Source organism: Leishmania mexicana, chromosome 18 (assembly GCF_000234665.1).
Source record: "Leishmania mexicana MHOM/GT/2001/U1103 complete genome, chromosome 18".
Taxonomy (NCBI): Eukaryota; Euglenozoa; class Kinetoplastea; order Trypanosomatida; family Trypanosomatidae; genus Leishmania; species Leishmania mexicana.
The window spans coordinates 176,627-198,170 of NC_018322.1; the positions used below are offsets into that span (position 1 = coordinate 176,627).

Below are 21,544 nucleotides of genomic sequence, written 5' to 3' on the forward strand. Positions count from 1 at the left end.
GAGGGTAAAAAGAGGCAGCAGAAATATGGATGGCAGAGCGGAGAGCAGTCAGGCAGGGACCGGGCAGAAAAAAAAAAAATGTGCGCAGGTGATTGCCTATGTATGGATGGGTGGGTGGACGTGTGCGGGCAACCGAAAAAAAAAAAAGAAAAACGTGTTCGGTTGAGCAATAAAGGAATGCTACGGCGGCGGTTGGTGGGAGTCGGGAGGGTAGAGAACGACGAGAGCGCTACGGGCGTGAGACATTTCCCGAATCGAGTTGAAGTTAAAAAAAAAACAGTGAGGAGGAGGAGGAGGTAGATGAGGGTCAACAGCGACCAGTTCACATTAACGCCGTCGGCGTAGGTAGCGGCGGCGTTTCTGCGACGGTAAAGGGGGTGGTGGGCGTCGCCGTGGTGCTCTAGCCACGAAACTGCCGTGAGCAACACACTTGAGACCCCCCCCCAGCGCGCTTCCTCTCGTCAGTCAATCATCCGCCATCGTTTGTGACAGCACCAAGAAAGGAAAACGAATACGGCACCGGCCACCCCTGGAAAGTGCAAAGTACGCCATGGTGAACGCGCCGTGAGAGATAGGCGCTCTTTTTTTATGCTTCTCCTTGGCACAAGGGTACACACACCCCATGAACGCGTTTCACTTGCGATGTTGCCTAAGTCGACTTCCTCGACTAAGCCAACTGCGTCCGCATGCAGGGCCAGGCATCGCTTTGTGCTTGTGTAAGGTGTCGTTTCTGCTCCGCATCATGCATCTTCGCCTGGTGTACGACTCTGTCTCTAGCGCTTACACTCCCGCATACATGCGGGCAGTCGGAGAGTCTAGAAGGTGCGGAGCCGGGGGATCGATGTGGAGGAGGGGAGGTGGATGAAGAGTTCTGGTATGCTGCACGACAGGCTACGTCGATGCTGAATGGCGCCTGTCTGCCGCTTTCTGTCTCTACGACATCGCAATGGTATTGCTTGTCGGAGGAGATAAGAAAGACTTAGCGGCGACCACAGCGTGAAACCGCTCCCTACGCCGTATGCAGTCGAGGGGAGGGCGGAAGAAGAAGCGAAGCGTTACGCGTGCAGCTCCAGTCCGTTGCGCGGATGATGAGCCTGTATTGCGCGACAGCCCCAATGATGCGGTGGGTGCAAGAGAAGAGAGAGAGAGGTGCACGTAAAAGGCAAACAGGAAAGCACAGAGGTGGGCGACAGTGTGTGTGTGTGTGACGATGTTTATGTTGTATTTCGCTCCCGTGAGGGAGCATCAGATATACACCTACACCCAGGCATCCTTGTATGTATATATATATACACGCGCGCACGCATTGACGTATACAGGTCTAAGACACAGAAGGCGTGGAAGGTAGACGAGAAAAGACTGGAGAGGGCGGCATCATGACATCATGGTCTCAGCTAGGATAGCTCTTTTTCCCGCTCGGTCTTTCCTTCCGCACGCAGGCACGCAGGCAGCCTGCAAGGTGCGATTGCGGTGCCTTGCCGCGGCGCACACAACACCTATTCAGCGTCGAAGGAGGCGGGACAAGAAAAACATCGGCCAAACGCTCTCGCGACGCTGCAAACTGGGCTCCTCAGACCCACGCAAGACACAAATGGGTGAGAAGATCCGCCAGAGCGCCAGCGCCGAGTAAACTTACGCAGAGTAGAGTGAGGTGCGGAGGAAAGATGGCGTGTGTCGCAACGTGTGTGCCTTCCCTTGCCCTTCCTTGCTAGTCGTCACCCTCTGCGCTTGTGTGGGTGCGTGTGTCTGTGCCACGCTGGCGCTCGCCTCTTCTCCATCGTGTGCTTCTGCTGGTGAAGCACTTGCACGCCGAGGGGTATCTCACCGCATCTCGCAGACCGCATAGAAAGCAAAGCAAGAAATACTGATCGATATAGAAATCATGCACACAAACACACACATCTGAGCATGGGGAGCAGTCCCATTCGGCATGTCGTTTGCCCGGCACCACTGGTGGGCACGACGCAACGCAACGTACAGCTTCCCATTCCCCTGGGCTGAACTCGCCTCCTCGCACACACACACAAACGAACGCAGCGCTCTAGCTCACACTACGATTACGCCCTACGCCAAATTCTGGCCGTGCAGGAAGCGGCGAACCATGAACAACGCCACCTCCGGCTGATCCATCGGCACCATGTGGCCAGCATCGTAGATGCGCACAAAGCTGAGGCCTCCGTAACTGCGCTCCAGACCAGCCCAGCGACCGCTGACAGCGAACTCCACATTTGGCGCAGAATTGAAGCCGTCCGTACCAAACCACTGCAGTGCCTTGACCCACGCCTCGTTGCCCAGCCAGTTACATATGAAGTCCATATCACCGGCGTAGATCAACACACGAATGCCCAGATCCAACATGAGTGGGAAGGTAAAGTTAAAGTTGCGCATGTAGTCCCTCTCGAAGAGCACGCTGACTTCACTGTTACACGTCGACCACTGCGCCTCAGCGCTAACGCCCAGCGATGCTCGGACGCTTGGCTTATGGTAAAAGTCGATAGTATTCTGCATCGGGTAGCACAAGTCGCCGATACACTGCTTGCGGATATCATAGCTGTTGCGGCCGGTTGCATAGTAGTAATCCACGTACTGGGCCCAGAGCGCGGTGGACACGCTGCACGACACGTCCGAGTCGTCGGGCCCCTCGTTGCACTTCTTCGTCTTCTCCAAACAAGCTGGCAGCAGCGAGATCATCTCCTCGTATGCCTTCTCCGTAACGCAGGGAAACCCCAGCTTCTCCTTGCACCAGTAGTAAGCGGTTTCGGCGTTGAAGGGGAGCTGCGTGTACGGGTCCGTGATGCCGTTGCCGACGGCGATGCCCTTAAGATTGATGTGCAGGCCGTCACCGCGCTCGTTGCCCATCACGATACGGTAGCTCACTGCAGGAACATAGTGCCCAGCATAGCTCTCACCAATGATGTAGAAGTCGTTCGTGCCGATAATCGACGGCGACGTGAAGCGCCGCGCAAACAGCTGCAGAAAGTTATACATGTCCTCCGCAACCTCGCTTTGATTGTGCACATAGTTGAACTTATCGCCATACGAGTAGCCCACACCGGTCGGCTGGTCCACGAACAGCAGGTAGGCCTCGTCGTTCCACCCGTAAGTGTTGTAGTAGAGCTCACCAGACGTCTCATTCATCATACAGGGGCCAAGCTCCGTGAGCAAGGCCATGGTGGAGCTGCACCCGGGGCCGCCCGTCATCCACATAATCACCGGCGGCTCTCGGCCATCGTTCGACCACTTACGCGGGCCGAACAGCCAGTAGAAGTAATGCTTCAGCGTGTTGTTGACGCCGGGAATGTCGATATAGCCGCTCGACTGCACCACCGATGGGTCGCAGCCCGCGTATCCGTGATGTGGCGTACTCGCGTGCACGGTGGGCACGCACGCCAATGGCACCATCGCGACGAGGAGCGCCACTAGCAGCGCTGTGGTCGATAGAGAAGACGCCATGATATGCTGTGAGGCAAAGCGAGAACAACAAAGGAAGGACGAAGGGTGGGTGGGTGGGTGGGGGGATGAGCAATGCGACCAAATCCTAATCCGGCCGCGTGTCGCTGGCCCACATACAAACGAAGAATGCAAGAGGAAACAAAGGGGACGCGATGTTGCGGGGGAAGGGGGAAAGGGGGGAAGGGGGGGTTCGCCTCGTCTCTCTGAACGACGTCGAGTGTGTGTCCTGGTGTCTCGGGGGGTTGCGTGAGAAAGAGGCGCGTACGCGTCTGCAAGCACTTGAACAATGACGGTTGCAGGAGATGGCGACGCGCAGCAGGGGGGGGGGATAGGAGCGTAGAAGAGGTGGCAGCAGGCGTTTGCGCGGGCATGCATGCCCAACAAGTGCCGACTTGACACTGGGTTGTTTCACGCCTCATGCAAGAGGGGGAAAGGTCCTTCCCATAAGGAGGGAGGACTGCGCTCGCCTCACTTGCCACTGCCAAAAGGGGGAGAGGGATAGGACGAGCGAGGAGACTGAGCAACGCGACACATCTGTACAGAGATGCTTCGCGAAAAGCCGGACCACGGGTCTTCAACGATCCCGCGACGACGCCCTGGCATCTTTCGACCCGCATCCGCTGCCTCTTCTACCAACATTCAACTCTTGAGGGGCTGCTGTCATGTGGCGCGCAACGTGCGAAGGAACGTTGTTGCGGGCGGCCATGAAGACGAGAGCCAACGAAGAGGGGTTTCCAACATTAGGCGGATGACGTAAAAGCCCAGGCCACTGGGCAGCGCCCGTTTCACTGCTGTATGGCAGGCACTGCACTATACACTTCCGACCCCCTTCCCACCCTCTATGTTTGCATAATACAAAACGCAAGAAAACGCTGCCGTTTTTTTGGTGAGGTATGTGTACGCGGTGAAGGAAGGGTCGTCATGTGGATGGTGGAGAGGGGGAAGGCTCGGGGCGGCAGCAGCAAAGGTAGGCATGAGTGGCGGCCGTAGCACGCCTTTATCATCTGGCCGTATTCGCGGTAGCACACACACAGGCAAACGCGCACACACACACGCACCACATGAGAATGGGGAAAAGCAGACGTTGAGAGAGCCCTGGAAGAGGCGCCTCCGCGCATATATTACGAGAAAACGGAAGGCAGCACTACGCAGCGTAAAGACATGAGCGAGCACGACAGCATCGCGTGCAGGCAGGATGAACGCCTCCGTCCCTTCGCCAGCGTGAGAGAGAGGGGTGGGGGGAGTTCCACGCACGCCATGGAGCAAGTCGGCACATCGGCTTCAGTCGATCCGACTTGTGGGGAACGGTGTGTGTGTGTGAGTGGGTGGGTGCGCGGTCGTACCGCCTACACACCGAGAGGGCCACACGAGCAGGCATAGAGCGTGTATGTTTTCTCTGCCCTTTTACAAGAGCACCGATACGCGTATAACACCGGAGCCGGTAGAGAGACGTGAGTGCGCGGGCCCACCCGTCCTTTGGGCTTCCGGTCTCACCCCCTCCCATTTCACCCAGTCGTACACCTTCACCTTCGGCATGCAGGATCACGGCTCAGCCTGTAGGCGGGGTTTTCGCCGGATTTCATGCAACGGGCCGTGGATCACGCATGGCAGGCGAGCCACGGAGTGACATAGCGCCGCGTTGACTGCATGGCTGTGGGGAGGTAGCCCGTGAGGACAGCAGCGATGGCAGAGGCGCCATTCAAATGACGGGGAGCCGCAGCTCCAGCAGACAAGACAATAAAAGAAAAGGCGCCTCACACGCGCCGCGCACCGCTTGGTGCTCTGCTGAACCTACACACTATCGGTGGGGCCGTGCCGCCATCGTGTGCCCGTGATGGCGGCCTACCTTGTCGCACGCTTCACCCGCGCGGCCCCTCATCCGTCCAGTTTCGCGTCGGTGCAGAGGTCGCAAGCGGCACCAGTCACTGTCGGCGGCGTGGTGCGCCGTGGTGTGTTCGCTGCGGCCCACCTGTACCACTTGTCCAGCTCACTGTGGGCACCCCCAGGACAGCGCCGTCAGCGATGGGCCATCTAGCAAGCCACGCGACCACACAAAGGACGACCGCCGTGCACCTTTGGAAGATCACCGCAATCCATGAGCAGGAACCATCACAACTTCGGTCCCAGAACGACAGCCGTCCCAAGGGACGCCACAGCTGATCCGCTGTCACGTTTCCAGTTGATTCCGTGTGCGGTTCCATGACGGTGTTCTCTCCAAGGCAGACGGCCTTCGTATCGCGGTCGTATACGAGCCCTGCAAGCGTACACTGGAGGAGGGCAGGAGAGGAAGGACAGTTAGGCAACCCCACCCCTCCTCCTCCTCCTCCCTCCCCCGCGTGAGAACAAAGCACGGGGTACACAATCGGAAGAGAGAGGCAGGGGGAGGGAGGTTGCGTGCAGCGTGGAAACATCGACAGATGTGGTCTGCCCCCCCCCTCCACTGCCGCGCGCCAAAGACGAGAAAAGGAGAGTGGGGTGTCGTCGAGACGAGAAGAGGTCGAGAGGAAGGGCAGAAGAGGTACGGCGGCAGCGACAGGAAGACATAAAGAAGCCTCAAAGACGACGAGGAGGAGGGTGCGCGTGGACTTCTGCGCCCACCCCCCTTCTGCCTCTGTCTCCCCTCCCCCTCCGTTCTCTGCTACTAGAGTTGTGCACAGTGTCAAGTGCAACAGAAGTAGTCGTGCCTTGGAGCGCGCCCACAGTCCACGTGCACACGCAGCACGGCGCTTGTGAGCGCACAGACGTTTGTGTTTGGTTATATATATATATATATATATATATATGCGTGCGTGTGTCCGGTATTGGAGGGGGATCGGCACTGATGGCACCAACACCACCCACCCCCACCCCCACCACACATACACACACACACTCAGTACTCTTGGGGAGGAAAGTCACCCACCTCTACCTGATTGGGGCGCAGCACACCGCCGTACAGGGGCATACATTCGAACAGCGTCACCCCCTTCACTGTGCCGTCGCATTTGCCGACTGGCTCGTCAAACTCGACGCCGATCCAGTACCCTGGCTTCAGCGTTGCCACACGTCCGACGTACCGCACTGTGCCGAGGCGCTCGCCGGGTTGGCAGCAGCAGCGGTCACCCACCCTCATCGTGTCCGCCTCCGCCTTGTAGCTGTCATCGTTCGGCCCGGTCGGCACTTCGATGCCAGCCTTCGCCATCTCCTCCCGCTGCAGGGCCAGCATGCGCTCCTTGTAGGCGCGAACATTGTCGGGCCGCTTAAGCCACTCCTCGTCCGTCATCTCGTACTTCTCCACCTTCGACACGTCATCGTAGTTATCCACCTGCGCAGCAGGTCTAAGATCGACGACGTGAATGCGGTAACCTGTCTCGCACCCGTAAAAGCCCAGCAGCTTTTCATCCTTCATGTTGCTCTCCACCTTGCAGTCGCGTGTATCGTACAGCTCTAGCCGAATCTGCTCCGCCGGGGTGCCAAAGCGTGAGTACATATCTTCCTTGATGCTCTGCACCGTCTGCGCGAGCCCGTACGCCTTCTCCGGCACCACTCGCTGGCTCGCCGAGTGGGTGACCATTACCTTTACGATAGACATGGCGTTTGTGAGGTGCTAAGTGGGGCGAGTAAGGGACAGGAAGGGGAGGGGCGCACGAGCGCTATCGAGGGAGTCGTCCGGTGTGGAAGACGTCGTTCCGCAGCGAACGAAGACAAACCGCACAAAGATAGCGCAGATGATCGACCGAGGACGCGAGAGGAAGGGAAGAGGACGGGGCTCGTTTTCTCGGATGACGTATCGTGAGCAACGCCGTGTAAGGAGAGCGACGAGGCGGGGAGTGCGAGGGGACGGTGGTTGGCGGCGAAAAGAGCGCAAGCGTAGATGGCTAACGTCCAGCACTCGGCACACGCGCGTGCGCACAGGCGTGCCGGAAACTGCATCTTATGAGCATCTGCCTTCTTTTGGCGCTTTCCGGTTGCAAGCGCGCTTGTTGCTTTGACGCGCGCGAGCCGCACGGAGGCACACAGACATGTGCACGCGCGCAATGGCCGAAATCGCGCTTGTGGTCGTCGTCGCCGTCGTGGCTCCTGATGATGCTTGAACCAACTTTGCGTTTTCTTTCGTGTTTTCCTGCATGTGTCTTGTGCAACGCCAGAAGCTCTGCAAAATGTACATACACACGAGCACACAGAGGAATGACAGCGGGCGGTGCCGTCGACGTCCGGAAATTGGGCGCGGGGGATGGTCGCACAAGGGGGAGAAGGAAAAGGGCGTAACCTCGACTTCGAGCAGGCCACGCAAAAACGCGCGGCGCCATCTCACGCTCCAGAGCGTTCTGTGATACGTGACGCGCCTTCCCCCCCCCCACTAACGTCTGCCCGCCCCCCCCCCTCTGCGCATCCCATCTCAAACCGCTCCATCTACCAGTCCATCGTTACACCTTGCTTCAGGCCTGCGAACACGCATACAACGGCGCGCCTGCTAACAGTATGCAGGCCACCAAAAATACAAAAGGAATAATTCGCCACCGACACTACTGTACATCTCTCTCCCTCTCGCGCCCGTGGTTCCAGCTCGCGGGTCTAGCACGGCTCCGAGTTGCACGTGCATGCGTCGACAGCCATGGCGAGTGAGACCTGAAAATGCCGCGGCCCACCACAGCCATCGGTGCTTCGGCGTACTCAGCACCAGTACCGGATGGTGCGGTCACTGCTGCCGCTGACGAGGAAGTGATTGCTCGCGAGGTCGAACGCCACGCTCTGCACCGGGCCCTCGTGACCCACCAGCTCTGTCACCACTGCCTCCTCCACATCGATAATCTTGATGGTACCGTCGTCGCTAGCGACCGCGACGTTGTGACCGATGCCGTCTACCACGACGCAGTTGGCCGGCTGCGGTCCGCATTCGACGCGGAGAAGTTGCGCCATGCGACGGACATCCCAGAGAGTGACGGCGCCTTGGGTGTCGCAAGAAGCGTAGAGTGAGCTCCCCACTGGCCCGGCCGCCACGGACAGCACGGCGGCACGATGGCCAGTGAAGGACTGTGCCTTGGTGCCTTTGCGGGCGTCCCAGACGGCAACACACTTATCGGCGCTGCCCGTGAGCAGCAGGTTCGTGCAAGGCAGCCAGCTGACGGTGTTCACCGCATCCTGGTGCCCTCGCAGTGTTTGCCGGCACACGCCCCGCTCCACGTCCCACACACGCGCCGTCTTGTCCAGCGCCGCGCTCGCCAGCAGTACGCCGGTGTCCTGGAACTCGAGGTCCCAGACACCGTCGGTGTGGGCGCTAAGGGTGGCGGCGCAGCGGCTAGTTGCAAAGTCCCATAGTTTGACCGTCTTGTCGCCAGAGCCGGTGGCGAGCATTGTGCCGCGTGGGTGCACGCCAATGCACGAGACCCAGTTGCTGTGCCCCTGGCCAGAGACGATGGCGTCGCCAGTGGGCAGCGTCGAGAGGCGCCAGCTTCCGTCGTCGCTGCCACTCGCCACGACCGGCTTGAAGGGGTGCAGCGCGACACTCGTGACCGCCATCGTGTGAGCCTGGAAGAATGACTGCTCCACCCACTCCGCTACCGGGGACTCAGAGGATGCGAAGCTCGGCTGCCCGTCACCAGCGTTGCCTGAAAACAACTTAGCAGCAGTCGACCCAGGAGGCTGTGGGCGATCATCAGGGGGCCACACAAACCCGTCCGCCTCTGCATCAACAGTCTTTGTGCTCGCCGGAGACGGCGACGACGCAAGTCCGCGACGCGCGGCTGCGTTCGACTTGCCGCTCGCGTGCGACGACTTCCAGGTACCAGCGCGCTGGGTCGCAGCCGGGGGTTTGGGCCCCGTTGCGGCGCTCCCCGATGTCTGCTGCTGCTGCTGTTGCTGCTGTCCTTCCAGCTCCGCCACCCTCATCTCCAGCTGCTCTTTTTCTCTGCGCAGCTTGTCGCGCTCGATCGCCAAGAGCGACTTCGCCTTCAGCAGCTGCTCGCAGCGAACGCGCGACTCCGTCAATGTCGGGTTCACCAGCTCGGCGTGCTGGCCTGCCTGCTTCAGCAGACGGCTGAGGCGCGCGTTCTCCTGCACCACACGCTGGTGGCTTGTGCGATGGTACTCGCGGTCCTTCTTCGCCTGCGTCCACTGCTGTGTGACGCGCGTGTTGAGCTCCGCGTGCTGGCGCAGCTCGCGCTCCAGCAGCTCGATGCGGTTTTGTAGCGCCATCGTCTCGCGGTAGTTGTCCGGCACCATTGGGTTTGACGGCGTGACGGTGACGGTGCCGGTGCCACCGCCAGCCTTGCCGTACCACTCACTCTCAAAGGCCTGCAGGGTGCGCGTCATGCCATTACGGTGGAGGAAGTTGCGAACAAAGTCATCCATCACCTCTGGCACCCGCAACAGCTGCGCTGTGGGCGGTGAAGGGACATCAAGCTGCTTCTGCACCTGGACAGAGCGCCGGAGGGTGTCCAGGTCCATGTCTTCAGCGTTTTGCATGGCCGCCATCGGGCCCACGCCAGGGTTGGAGAGCGGGCACCCACCCACTTCCGTGACGAAGTTGGCCGGGGCTGTGTAGCTCATATATGCGAGCTCGTAATCGCTCGGCTTTAGCAAGAGCCACTAGAGAGAGAAGGGGGAGAGCTAATGCCTGTCCCACCCTCTATGGAGGAGCGCGCCTGCGCGTCTGTCGGGGGAGGGGGGAGGGGGTAAGAGAAGCAGTGTGGAGACGTACGCCACCCTCGACAATGACGATGCGGCCCTTCACGGTCCCGTGTTCGCACTGTTCAGGCACGCATGTGCATGAGTGAGAAAGGAGAGTCAGGGGCAGAGAGAGCGAGAGAGTAACGAGAGTAACGAGAGAAAAGGACGAGCGGATGGGGTAGAGAATGAGAGACAGGGGAGATGAGCACCCACGGGATGCAGCGCATTGATGACTCGGTCTGCCCACCACAACCACCCCAACCTCTCGCCTTCCCCACCCAACAACCAAGGCACCAAAAAAAAAATGAGACAAGGAAAAGGATAGAACGCGCCCCAGACATTCATGCCGTCAAGACACCTCAGCCCGCCTTTTGAGGGGAAGGGGGAGGGAGGTCTTCGCATGTGTGCGTGTGTTCGCAAGTCCGATGTGTAAGATAATCACGCTCACGTGAAAGGATCGGTACAACAGCTGCCATCTATACCACTGCCATCCCTCCTCCCCGCGCCAAGAAGTGTGCACAAGCTGTCGTGGAACTCCTCGCCGGGAGGAAACGCAGCCAAACATCATTGGATGGCAAAACTTTTTTGTGTGTGGGGGGGGGGGGCCGAGAAGGCAGAGAAAACCGGCGCCGCCCAGTCCGGTGGGCGAGTGCTTCCCGTAGACACCCATTAGGACTCGAAGGCAAAGGTATAGACGCACAGACGCATACACGCACAGCAGGCACGCGCCCCCTACATTGCTCTCACCTGACGCATGTTTTACCGTGTCCTGCGACCCGGGCCTTCCCTTTGCCACCTGTGTCGCGGTAGCGCTTTCTTTCGTCTCCCTTGCCCATCGCTGTCAGCGCAGCGAAGCATTCAATGGCAGCTGCCAATGCATGGGAAGGTGGCCCATGCTCTGCAGCGCCTCGTTGCACGCAGAGAAGCAGTGGCACCCGAACCAGCCGCGGCTGGCGCTCAACGGTGATGGGTGCACGCTCTCCAGGACAATGTGCCGGCTTGCGTCTATGAGCTTCTTCTTCTGCTGCGCGTAGCCACCCCAGAGCAGAAACACGAGCCGGTTGGGGTGGTGCTGGGAAAGGTGCTGGATGACGGCGTCCGTGAAGGCGGTCCAGCCACTGGTTTTGCTGTGCGAGTTGGCCTTGTGCGCCTCGACGGTCAGAGTCGCGTTCAGCATCAGCATCCCCTGCTCCGACCAGCTCTGCAGGTAGCCGTGCCTTGGTGCCTGGAAGCCCGCGATGTCCGTCGTGAGCTCCTTGTATATGTTACGCAGGCTCGGCGGAAGCGGTACTTCGGGCAAGACGGAGAAGCAGAGTCCATGCGCTTGGTGAAGATCGTGGTACGGGTCCTGGCCGAGCAGGACCACCTTCAAGCCACGAAATGGGCAGCTGTTGAACGCGTTGAAGATGTCCGTGGCAGGCGGCAGTATGGCCCTGCCCTTTTCCTTTTCCCCATCGAGAAAGCGCTCAATGCGGGCGAAGGCGCCACCTCGCCACGAATCAGCCGTAATGGGAGCCAGGAAGTCTCTCCACTCGAGGTTCGTGATTAGGCCGGCAAGCCAACGGCTGGTGATGGCAGCGGCAGCAGCAGGCACAGTAGTGCCGCTGGAGACGTGCTTCGCCTTGTCAACGGTACCGCCCTGTTCGCTATGGGGGAGTGTCGACTCCAGGAGTGCGACTGACACACTCGCGTCGAGGTCAACCGCGTCATCTCTAGAGGCACCCTTCAGACTATCCCTTTCGGGCTCCCTGGAGTTACTACGGTTGCGACTGTCCTCGCGCAGAGTCTTGGCGTGTTTCTTAGGCGGTGAGTCCGTCCGAGGCGTGGTGCCCTCGCCGTTCGATGCCGAGGGCCACTGCCGCTGCCGCTGCCGCCCTCTGTCCGCGGCGACGACCGCGTTGGCGGCAGCTGGGCCGTTGCTGCTGGTGCCCTTCCGCACAAAATCTAAGAGCGTCTTCTGCATCTACTCTCTTCGAACTTGTGTGTGTGTGTGCCTCTGCGGCGTCACGTCTACCGTCTCATGCGGTGCACTCTATCACTTGAAGGGAAGAAGCGTCGTAAAAGCAGGACGATGATGGCCAAGCATGATGGAAAAAAACGGTGGCACACACACACACACAAGTGCGTGCGGAGACGGAAAACAGGAGAGGGCGAGAGCAGAGGTGGTGGGGGACAGACTAAATCAAACCCCCTACAAAAGCGGTAGCCTGTTATACCTGTGCGTGTGCGTGTGCGTGCATCCATGCGCACATCAACGCGTGTCTGCATGCCACGCACTGCTTTCTGTTCTCAGCGTGCTCTGCCCGAGACTGAAAGACAAGGAGGCGAAATAAAAGGCACACCGTATGCCGAGATGTGAAGCGCGCTGTCGGTTGTCGCGGGTGTCAATATTGATGTTCATATCAACGGAGCAGGATCGCTCCTGTTTCCTCTCGCTACTTCTCTCCCATCCGTTACATGAACCCAGGCAGCGTGAGAAGCACGCGTCCTCGTTCAGTGTCCCAGTGCTGGATCGAAAAGCCATAGGCCGTGAGCAGCACCGTCACAAGCTGGTCGAGGTCCTGGAGCACCTGCGTCTCACGGAACACCACCCGCCGCCCAGACGCCGCGTCCACCGTCAGCCCAGGCAGCGGCGGCACAATGCGGACAGGCAGGGAACCTGATGAACACGAAGGCGGCGCAGCAGCAGCACTACTCCGAGTTGCAGCATCAGCGGCCGCCGCGACATGCCCCTTCTCCAGTGTTCGAGTCTGATCCTCAGTGGCACCGCGTGCTTCGCCCCTCCCTGTCGCGCTATCTGTGACCGGCAAAGAGAAAAACAAAGGAGGTGGAGGAGGTGCGGATGCAAGACGATCACACAAAGCTGCCTTGATCGTTGCCCCTTCGTCAATCTGCAGTGAAGCCGGCGGCCACCACACGTACACCCCGTGCGGCAGCTGGCGACGGAAGACGCTCTGCTGGAACTCAAAGCTGTCCAAGACACTCTTCTCCATCGCCGGCAGCTCATAGTAGCGCACCTCCTGAAGCAACATATCCCACTCCACGAAGTTGTCCGGGACGGAGAGGCGGCCATCGCGGAGGTAGGCAATGATGTAGCGGAACAAGGAGCCGTCGCGATCGATCAGGAAACTGCCATCTTCGCAGCGATGCGCGTGGCCGTCCAGGATGGGGCCAAAAATGCGATGGTCTTTGAGTTCGCGTAGCGTGTACCGGCGTGTCGTGTAAAGGGTGCCACCGACGTTCAGATGAACATGGCGAGCCCACTCACCTGTCACGTCGATGCCGAGACTATTCTGCAGCCATGTCACCGCGGCAGACATGCGGATACAGAGAGGCGGGGCAAGGAGAGGCTTGGGGGAAGGAGGTGAGGCAGGGGCGAGGCGGAGGACACCTCTGAGGATGAGGAAAGGGAAGTCGGCCTGGCAGTTAGAAAAGAGAGAGGCGAGGTGGCGGAGACAACCATGAGCGCACGGGGGGACACGGGTGCGTGACGTACCGCGTGCGAACGCGTCAGCCTTGCAGATACGTCACAGCTCTTCTTGTTTTTTTTCTTTTGGAAATAATAATAATAATAATAAAAGGAGGAGAATGAGCGGGATAAGAGAGTGCAGGAGGCAAAGGGCACGGGCAAGGGCGAAGATGAAGCATACGCGCCTGTCCTGATGCGCATAGCGGCGCCTCAAGGGAATGCAGCCCTCCCATCCTAACGCACGGCCACCGCGTGTGAGTGTCAATGATTGTGACAGGAAAGCGGTGCTTCAGCAGAGCTGTCGCCTCAATTTTTTACCCTTGCGCTACGCAAGACGCAGAGCCATTGCACTATCTCCTTCCGCGATGGTGTGTGCTCGAGCGCGTGTCGCTGTCGACTAAGGATACGTAAAGGTCCTCGACAAGTAAACCCCACCTGTCTGTGCTGCACTCACCTCTCACGCCTCCCTCCCAATCCCCATTCGCCTCGGTTCGGGCATTTTTCATGTTCGCCACGTTTTCTCACCTCACCGCCTCAACATTCCTCACGAGCACAACCCCAATGCAACAACGTACATGCGCTTCGCCTCCGCGTGAATTGTTATCAAGGAGAGACGCGCAAGCGCACTCACGAGTGCACGCACGCGTTCCGGACGCAGCAATGCGTTCGCCACCACCACCACCAACAACAAAGCCCCTTTCTTTCTCTCCCACTCACACACACATACATGCATCGTCGTCGCACTCAGAAGCGCCGCCGCTGCTTGCGCATGATCTGATTCGACCACACCATAATCAGCGCGGCATACGAGGCCGTAATTTCTTCCTTCTCAACAGCCGGCAGCCGATTCAGCACCGCCGAGGCAAGGCTCTCCTTGCCAGCCTGCTCTAGTGTTGCGATGAGAGTCGCGTAACTCACCACATTCGGAGACGGCGGTGTCGACATGGACAGGGCAGGGGAAGCCGATGCAGTCGGCGGCGACGCGGACACCGTATCTGTCTCAGCAGGGTCTGATGCCGTCGCTGGATGACCAAGCGAGGCCGCGGCCGCAGCGCAGCCTGCCTCATCCTCCTCTTCGGCGGCACGCCAGCCTTGCAGCGGGTTCGGCCCCATGGCCCGCACCACCTCCATCGCCCCTCGCCAGTCCAGTGCCGCCTCGCAGCCGCGCAGAATAACGTTGAACGCCTCCACCGTAATTTCAGCAGCGGGCAACGGGCAGCGAGTGGTCAGGTAAGCGAAGGCAGAACGCCATCCGCCCTCTCCAGCGCTTGAGTCTGACGGCGTGCGCCGCGCGAGGAGTTCCACCGCGCGACTGAAGGTGTAAGGGTAGGCAGGGGCGAAGAAGACGCCGATCCTCTCTACTAAGTCCCACTTTTCGGCGCTGGCACACATCTCGAGAACAGCGGTGATCTGCACTGCATTGGGGTTGATGCCAGACCCGGACGGCGCGGGCGGCACTGAGGTGGACGCGATCGACGTACCTGCCGTGGAGGCAGCGGAGGTCGCTGTGGCCTCTGACGTCGCCAGCATCGCCGTCACGGCGGACAGTGCGGTAGCCTCGGCAAATGCCCGCAGTCCTCCCTCCCAGTCACCGGTGCGCTGCGCCGCGGTTAGGTACGTTGAGAGGTCAGCACTGTTGCGAACAAGGTGGCCGCTGCTGTGGATACTCAAGCGACTGGCTCGTCGCTGCGCATCCTCGCGCTCCATGAGCTCAAAGAAGTTCAGCTTCTCCTTGTTCGCCACCGTCCCAGACACACCGCTGCGGTCGACTCCACCGTGCTTTCCAGCGTGTCGGCCCTTCATCAACGCAGCGATCCTGCTGCTACGGAGCGCACCTGAGTCCACCGGGCTGCTTCCCGTTGCGGTTGCAGGAGCCCATCCGGGACTGCCGCCAAGTTCAGCCGACTTGTGTCTCTTGTAGAGGCGTGAGACCTGCTGCTGAGCACGCTGGCGAGGCAGCCGCATGGAGCGCGCCAGCACCTGTTCGAGCGTGAGCGGCGGCATCGTCTTACTGCGTGTAAGGCCTCCAGTCGTATTGCCGGTGCCCTCCGCAGACAACGCGAAGAGAGAGACGACCGAGGAGATGGCAGAGCCGACGCATCACCCAGTTACAGGGCAGGTCAAGCACGAAAGACGCTACACCTTCGCGCCGGCAGTCGTGAAAACAGAGGGAGAGGCAGAGAGTGGGCCGGCGCCAGCGTGACCGTGAGCACTGTGCTTGCGTGTAAGATGACGAGGTCGGTGCGATGTGCTCGGCACAGAAAGAGAGGGAAGGTGGGGATACGCACAAATGAAAGGAGTGAGCATGTAACGGAAGGGAGACGTGTGCACAGCGGGAGGTTGTGGCGGCGCTCGTGGCGAAGCTCGATGCAAGCCAAGCAGCAAAACGAGCTATGAGGGACATGCGCTGCTGCATGTTGCCACTCCTCGCCGCCGCCGCCGCCAGCACCACCTCCGGCACAGACCACCAAATGGCAACAGAGGGCTGTGTGACGGTGGGTTATTGCTGCTGCTGCCGCGGTCCGCCTCGGCAAGCGAAGGAGAAGGCAGGAGAAGGCCGGGTATGTCTCCGTCACCTAGCCCCTACCACGTAGGGAGAGGGAGGGGAGGGGCCTTTGCCTGGGGATATGATGTCCCAGAGATGCGGGGAGGAGAGAGAACAACGCACATGTTTAGCGGTCGCGTGTGCTGCTAGGATGATCGTACAAATTACTCCAGTTAGAGAAACAGACAGACACAGGCACAGGCACAGACGTACATCGCTAGAGAGAGCGAGGAAGGGGGTGGAAACTGTCACGAGCACACGAGCCGGGCGCACATTTTGTTGTTTGATCTCCTTCAATAGACATCATACAGCACCTCCACCGTTGCTGACGTCACACACGCACCACCGGAGATGGGCGGGGGGAAGGGGAGATGGGCGACACAAAATGAAGCTCAAGCATGAAAGAGATGAGCAGAGATATGCATGCATACATGTACAGAAGTACATACATACATATATTTATATGTGTGTGTATGTATGGCACCCACACGCATTCACGTACTCCTCAACCTCTCAACCCCTCTCTCCTCATTCTCCCTCTCCCCCCCCTTCCTTACCCCTTCACTCCCACCCACCCACCCACCCTTCATATACGCTCATCCCGTAGGGTTGCTCATAGTGGTCTCCGCACACCTCCCCCCTCCCTCCCACTCCCTTGCCGCCACTCGCCATGGCGACAAAGAGGCGCATCGGCTGTTCCTGTGGTTGTTGTCGTTGCCCTTGCGCCCTCTTCTCCGCCTCTCGCCTTCCGATAGAGACAAACTGAGCTCCTCCCCCGCCCCCCCTCATGTACGCACGTATGTGTGTATGTGTGTGTGTGTGCTCGCACTCCACCCCCCTTTCTCTCTTCCACGCCTGCGTGTGAGCCTCTGTGAGTGGACCACCGCGCCCTCCATCGCTGCTTCTCTTCCCACGTAATGCACCGGTGCCGACCACGACGAACTTCGACTCCGCGATAGCCACTGCAGGAGGCTTCTATCAGCTAATTCCAGTGCCTGTGACAGCGCGCATCAAACATCGGGCTCGTGGTGGAGAGGGTCGTGAGGGCGGTGAGACAAGTGAGCGCTGCGGCAGCGCATCGAGCTGCATTGAAGAATTAATAGCGAGACATACCACTTACACAGTCAGCGTAAAGAAAACCCATGCACAAGAAAGCGCGTGTCTCCGACCCACTGCAACGGGGGAAGCAGGTAGCCTGCAGATTGGGGCCGGGCGGGGTGGCCCCCGCGCGACACCACCATCACACAGCCATTCACGTTCCCATGCAATATACCACCCACGCGTGAGGGCACTCCGGAAAAAGACGAGCCGAAGAGAGACCCCAAAGACGCTTCCAACAAAAAAGGAGCGAGGAAGAGCGGCATCGGCGGTGGCGGCGGCGCGCATGCGCAGGAAGTCAAGCCGAAGAACGGGAGAGGGCGAGAGAGATGAATGTCATAAGCGTGAGTAAGTCTGCACAAAGCTTAAGCCCAAAGTGTAGCACGGAAAAACACAACTACGTGAGGGGGGTAGTTAGTGGGTGTGGCAAGAGCCACAGATACAGGCGAAGCAAAATAATATAAGAGCACACAAAAAAAGAGTGAGAAGTCAGTGAGCCTTTCGGAGGGCAGGGATGTAGTGGGGCGCGTGAGCCAGTGAAGTCGGTGCCACGGCAATGGGAGGGGGAGGGGGAGGGAAGTGGAGGACAGAGAGAGCTCCGAATCAGTGACAAACAACGCATAACGGACAGCCACACGAAAGGAAGAGCGAAGCTAAGAACGTCGACAGAAGCACAAAAAAAAACAACAAAGATGCAGACCACCAGCCCACACGCGCACAGGCGGGGGGAGGGAGAGAGAGAGACGGACAGCGCGTTGGTCAACATCAGAAACAAAAAAAAATGAAAACAAAAGGAAGAAACCCCGAGAGTTACGTCCGCGAAGAAAAAGGAAAGTGGGAAGACGCGCCGTCCATGAGCACTCCGCATGACTTTCGTTTGTCCGCTGCGTACGCATGGGTATGCATGCATACGTGTGTGAGCGTGCACGGCTTGCGCAGGCTCACACTCACACACAGTCGAGCACGTCCCTCAGCTCTCCTTCGAGAGACAGGGGAGAGAGACGCGTGCTCGATGATACATGTCTGCTGCTCACGCAGCAAGTGCAGAACACCGGCGTATTCAGACCAGGAAAAGAAAAGCGAGGGGGGAGCCATCAAAGCCTGCAATGGTAAGGCTTGACAACCACAGATGGCAGCGCAAGCCCCTCCCCCATTCGCGTAGCTGCCTGAGTGACAAGAGAAGAAAGGAAAATGGAGCCCTCTGCACCAGCGCATGTGCAGCTGCTGGCGTCCCCTTCTGTACCCGACATACACCACACAAAGATGTTGCCGCCCCATCATGCACACACACACACGCCACCGTTTTCACCCGTCGTCCGCGTGGTTTCGACCACAAAACGCATCAAACACGTCAGAAACGGGGTATGATTTAGAGGTACGCAGGCGCGGCCTCCTCCCTCCTCCGCAGTCTTACTGGATCTTGGTGCGCAGCACGTAGTTGAGGATGCCACCGTTTTCGACGTACTTCACCTCCACCTCGGTATCAATGCGCAGTCTCGTCGTGAAGGTCTTGCCGTTGTCGCACTTCACGACGATGTCCTGGCACGGGCGCAGTTCCCCGGAGAAGCTCATCGAGAAGTGCTCCTTGCCGGTCAGGCCAAGGGAGGTGGCATTCTCGCCGTCCTTGAACTGCAGCGGAATGACGCCCATGCCGACCAGGTTCGAGCGGTGAATGCGCTCGAAGCTCTCCGCGATGACGGCCTTCACACCCTGCAGGAACGGCCCCTTGGCAGCCCAATCACGCGACGAGCCGCTGCCGTACTCCTTACCAGCCAGAATGACCGTCGCCACACCGGCCTCCTTGTACTTCATGGCCGCGTCGAAGATGAACATCTTCTCGCCGGTCGGGTGGTACAACGTATATGGGCCCGTCTGACCATCGCCGACGAGGCGGTTTCCGAGACGCGTGTTGGCGAAGGTGCCGCGCACCATCACCTCGTCGTTTCCGCGGCGCGAGCCGTACGTGTTGAAGTCCCTCCGCTCCACGCCACGCGCCATGAGAAACTTCGCCGCCGGTGAGTCCTTGGCTATGTTGCCTGCCGGCGAGATGTGGTCCGTCGTGATGGAGTCGCCGAAGATGGCAAGGCAGGCGGCGTTCTCGATGCTCTTCACGCCAGGTGGGTCGAGCGTCATGCCGTCAAAGTACGGCGGGCTGTGAATGTATAACGACCTGGGGTCCCACTTGTAGAACTCGCCATTGTCCACCTGGAGCTCGTTCCATTGCTGGTTCATGGTTGTGATGTTGGCGTACACCTCCTTGAACAGGTCCGGCGTCACGTACTTGTTCACCACCTCCACAATTTCCGCGTTGCTTGGCCAGATGTCGCGCAGATACACGCCGTTCGCGATCGGCTCTTTGGCGAAGTCAATGTTCGCGCGCCCGGCGAGTGCGAAGGCAACGACGAGCGGCGGCGATGCCAAGTAGTTGGCGGTCGTCAGCGGGTGAATGCGGGCCTCAAAGTTGCGGTTGCCGGAGAGTACCGCTGCGGCAACGAAATTGTTGTCCGTGATGCACTTGGACACCTCCGGCGCAATATCGCCCGAGTTGCCGATGCACGTCATGCAGCCGTAGCCTGTCGTGTTGAAGCCGAGGGCCTCGAGGCTCTTCTGCAGGCCGGCGTTCTCGAGGTACTTGGTCACCACGTGCGAGCCCGGCGAGAGCGATGTCTTGATGCCTGGCGGCACCCTCAAGCCTTTTTGCAGAGCCTTCTGTGCCAGCAAACCCGCCGCGACGAGCACGGTGGGGTTTGAGGTGTTCGTGCAGGAGGTGATAGCCGCGATCACGATGCTGCCGTGCTGCATCGTCGCCTCCTGGCCGTTGACGGTGTACTTGACCTTTTTATTGTGCTCTCCTTCCGGGATGCCAAAGCCCTTGAATCCAGACTTGGCCGACATGCAGGCCTTGAAGTCCTTCGACACATCCGTCAGGGGCACGTTGTCTTGAGGGCGCTTCGGGCCGGCAACGCACGGCACCACTGTGGAGAGGTCAAGCTCCAGGTGCTGCGTGTACTCGATCTCCTCGTTGCCGGTGCGGAAGAGCCCTACAGCCTTGACGTAGCTCTCAATGCGGGCCACGTGCGCGGCAGAGCGGTTCGTGTTCTTGAGGTATTCGATCGTCTCGCAGTCGATGGGGAAGTAGCCAGTGGTGGCGCCGTACTCAGGAGCCATGTTGGCCAGTGTGGCCCGGTCAGCGACTGAGAGCGCGTCGACACCGGGGCCGTAGAACTCGACAAACTTGCCCACCACACCGAGCTTGCGGAGGTTCTTCGCAACAGTAAGCACGAGATCGGTTGCCGTGCAGCCCTCCTGCAGCTTGCCCGTGAACTTGTAGCCAACGACCTGCGGCAGCACCATGGAGAGGGACTGACCCAGCATGCCGGCCTCGGCTTCAATGCCACCAACACCCCAGCCCACGACGCCCAGACCATTGACCATCGTCGTGTGCGAGTCGGTTCCGACAACGGAGTCCGGGTATAGCATCCCGTCTGCGTTAAACACGACGTGAGCGAGGTACTCGAGGTTCACCTGGTGAACAATGCCGGAGCCGGGCGGGACAATCAGAAGGTTGTCGAACGCCCTCGAGCCCCACTTGAGGAACTCGAAGCGCTCTCGGTTGCGTTGCATCTCAATGTTCTGGTTTTGCACCACCGCGTCAGGCACGCCAGCGCAGTCCACCTGCACGGAGTGATCCACTACGAGGTCGACAGGAATCTGCGGGTTAATGCGGCGCGGGTCACCGCCAAGGCGCTGCATCGCGTCACGCATGGCCGCTAGGTCCACGATGCACGGCACGCCGGTGAAGTCCTGCAGCACCACGCGAGCCGGCTTGAACGGGATTTCAATTCCCTTCCTGCAGTTGACCTTCCAGTCGAAGATGCTCTCTACCGTCTTCGACGTCACATCGAACTCATCGCAGTTGCGCACCGCGGACTCTAGCAGAACACGGATGGAGAAGGGGAGGTTGTTGTACTTTGAGCTGATCTCGTTGATCTTATAGTACTTGGCGCTGCCGCCGTCGACCTGCAGAGACGCCAGGAACTTGGCATTGAAGGGGTTTGGACTAGCGCCCTTCTTGGCCAGCTGCAAGCCAGTGCGGAACATCTTTCTTACGCAGAGAGAGAACGAAGAGATGGGGCAATTCCTGCACGGACGATAGAATGAGCCCGCCTAGCCAGGAGCGACAGCTACAAGAGCAGCGACAGTGAAGGACAGAGAAGGAAAACGTCGGTGTCCGAGGTATAGCCGAACAGTCCTCTTTCTTTGTTTTGCTTGTCGTTATGTATGTGTGTGTGTATGTGTGTGTCGTTGCCTGTATTTAGGTGTGTTCGTTG

General features: G+C 59.5%; 7 protein-coding genes across 7 annotated transcripts; all 7 read right to left on the reverse strand.

The window, feature by feature from the left end:
* Positions 1–2,064: 2,064 nt before the first annotated feature.
* LMXM_18_0450 (putative serine carboxypeptidase (CBP1)) lies at positions 2,065–3,453 on the reverse strand (the record flags this gene model as incomplete). The annotated part of the gene is made up of 1 exon (XM_003874010.1): positions 2,065–3,453. One exon carries the CDS (start codon positions 3,451–3,453, stop codon positions 2,065–2,067), a length of 1,389 nt encoding a protein of 462 aa, XP_003874059.1.
* A 2,872-nt stretch (positions 3,454–6,325) lies between these two features.
* On the reverse strand, positions 6,326–7,024 carry LMXM_18_0460 (putative tubulin-specific chaperone; the record flags this gene model as incomplete). Its single annotated transcript, XM_003874011.1, has 1 exon — positions 6,326–7,024. One exon carries the CDS (start codon positions 7,022–7,024, stop codon positions 6,326–6,328), a length of 699 nt encoding a protein of 232 aa, XP_003874060.1.
* Positions 7,025–8,106: 1,082 nt separating this feature from the next.
* On the reverse strand, positions 8,107–9,981 carry LMXM_18_0470 (conserved hypothetical protein; the record flags this gene model as incomplete). Its single annotated transcript, XM_003874012.1, has 1 exon — positions 8,107–9,981. One exon carries the CDS (start codon positions 9,979–9,981, stop codon positions 8,107–8,109), a length of 1,875 nt encoding a protein of 624 aa, XP_003874061.1.
* A 961-nt stretch (positions 9,982–10,942) lies between these two features.
* Positions 10,943–12,064, reverse strand: LMXM_18_0480 (putative uracil-DNA-glycosylase; the record flags this gene model as incomplete). Its single annotated transcript, XM_003874013.1, has 1 exon — positions 10,943–12,064. One exon carries the CDS (start codon positions 12,062–12,064, stop codon positions 10,943–10,945), a length of 1,122 nt encoding a protein of 373 aa, XP_003874062.1.
* Positions 12,065–12,554: 490 nt separating this feature from the next.
* LMXM_18_0490 (conserved hypothetical protein) lies at positions 12,555–13,421 on the reverse strand (the record flags this gene model as incomplete). The annotated part of the gene is made up of 1 exon (XM_003874014.1): positions 12,555–13,421. The coding sequence occupies one exon, from the start codon at positions 13,419–13,421 to the stop codon at positions 12,555–12,557; it is 867 nt and encodes a 288-aa protein (XP_003874063.1).
* An 893-nt stretch (positions 13,422–14,314) lies between these two features.
* Positions 14,315–15,574, reverse strand: LMXM_18_0500 (conserved hypothetical protein; the record flags this gene model as incomplete). The annotated part of the gene is made up of 1 exon (XM_003874015.1): positions 14,315–15,574. One exon carries the CDS (start codon positions 15,572–15,574, stop codon positions 14,315–14,317), a length of 1,260 nt encoding a protein of 419 aa, XP_003874064.1.
* A 3,049-nt stretch (positions 15,575–18,623) lies between these two features.
* LMXM_18_0510 (putative aconitase) lies at positions 18,624–21,314 on the reverse strand (the record flags this gene model as incomplete). Its single annotated transcript, XM_003874016.1, has 1 exon — positions 18,624–21,314. One exon carries the CDS (start codon positions 21,312–21,314, stop codon positions 18,624–18,626), a length of 2,691 nt encoding a protein of 896 aa, XP_003874065.1.
* Positions 21,315–21,544: the final 230 nt, after the last annotated feature.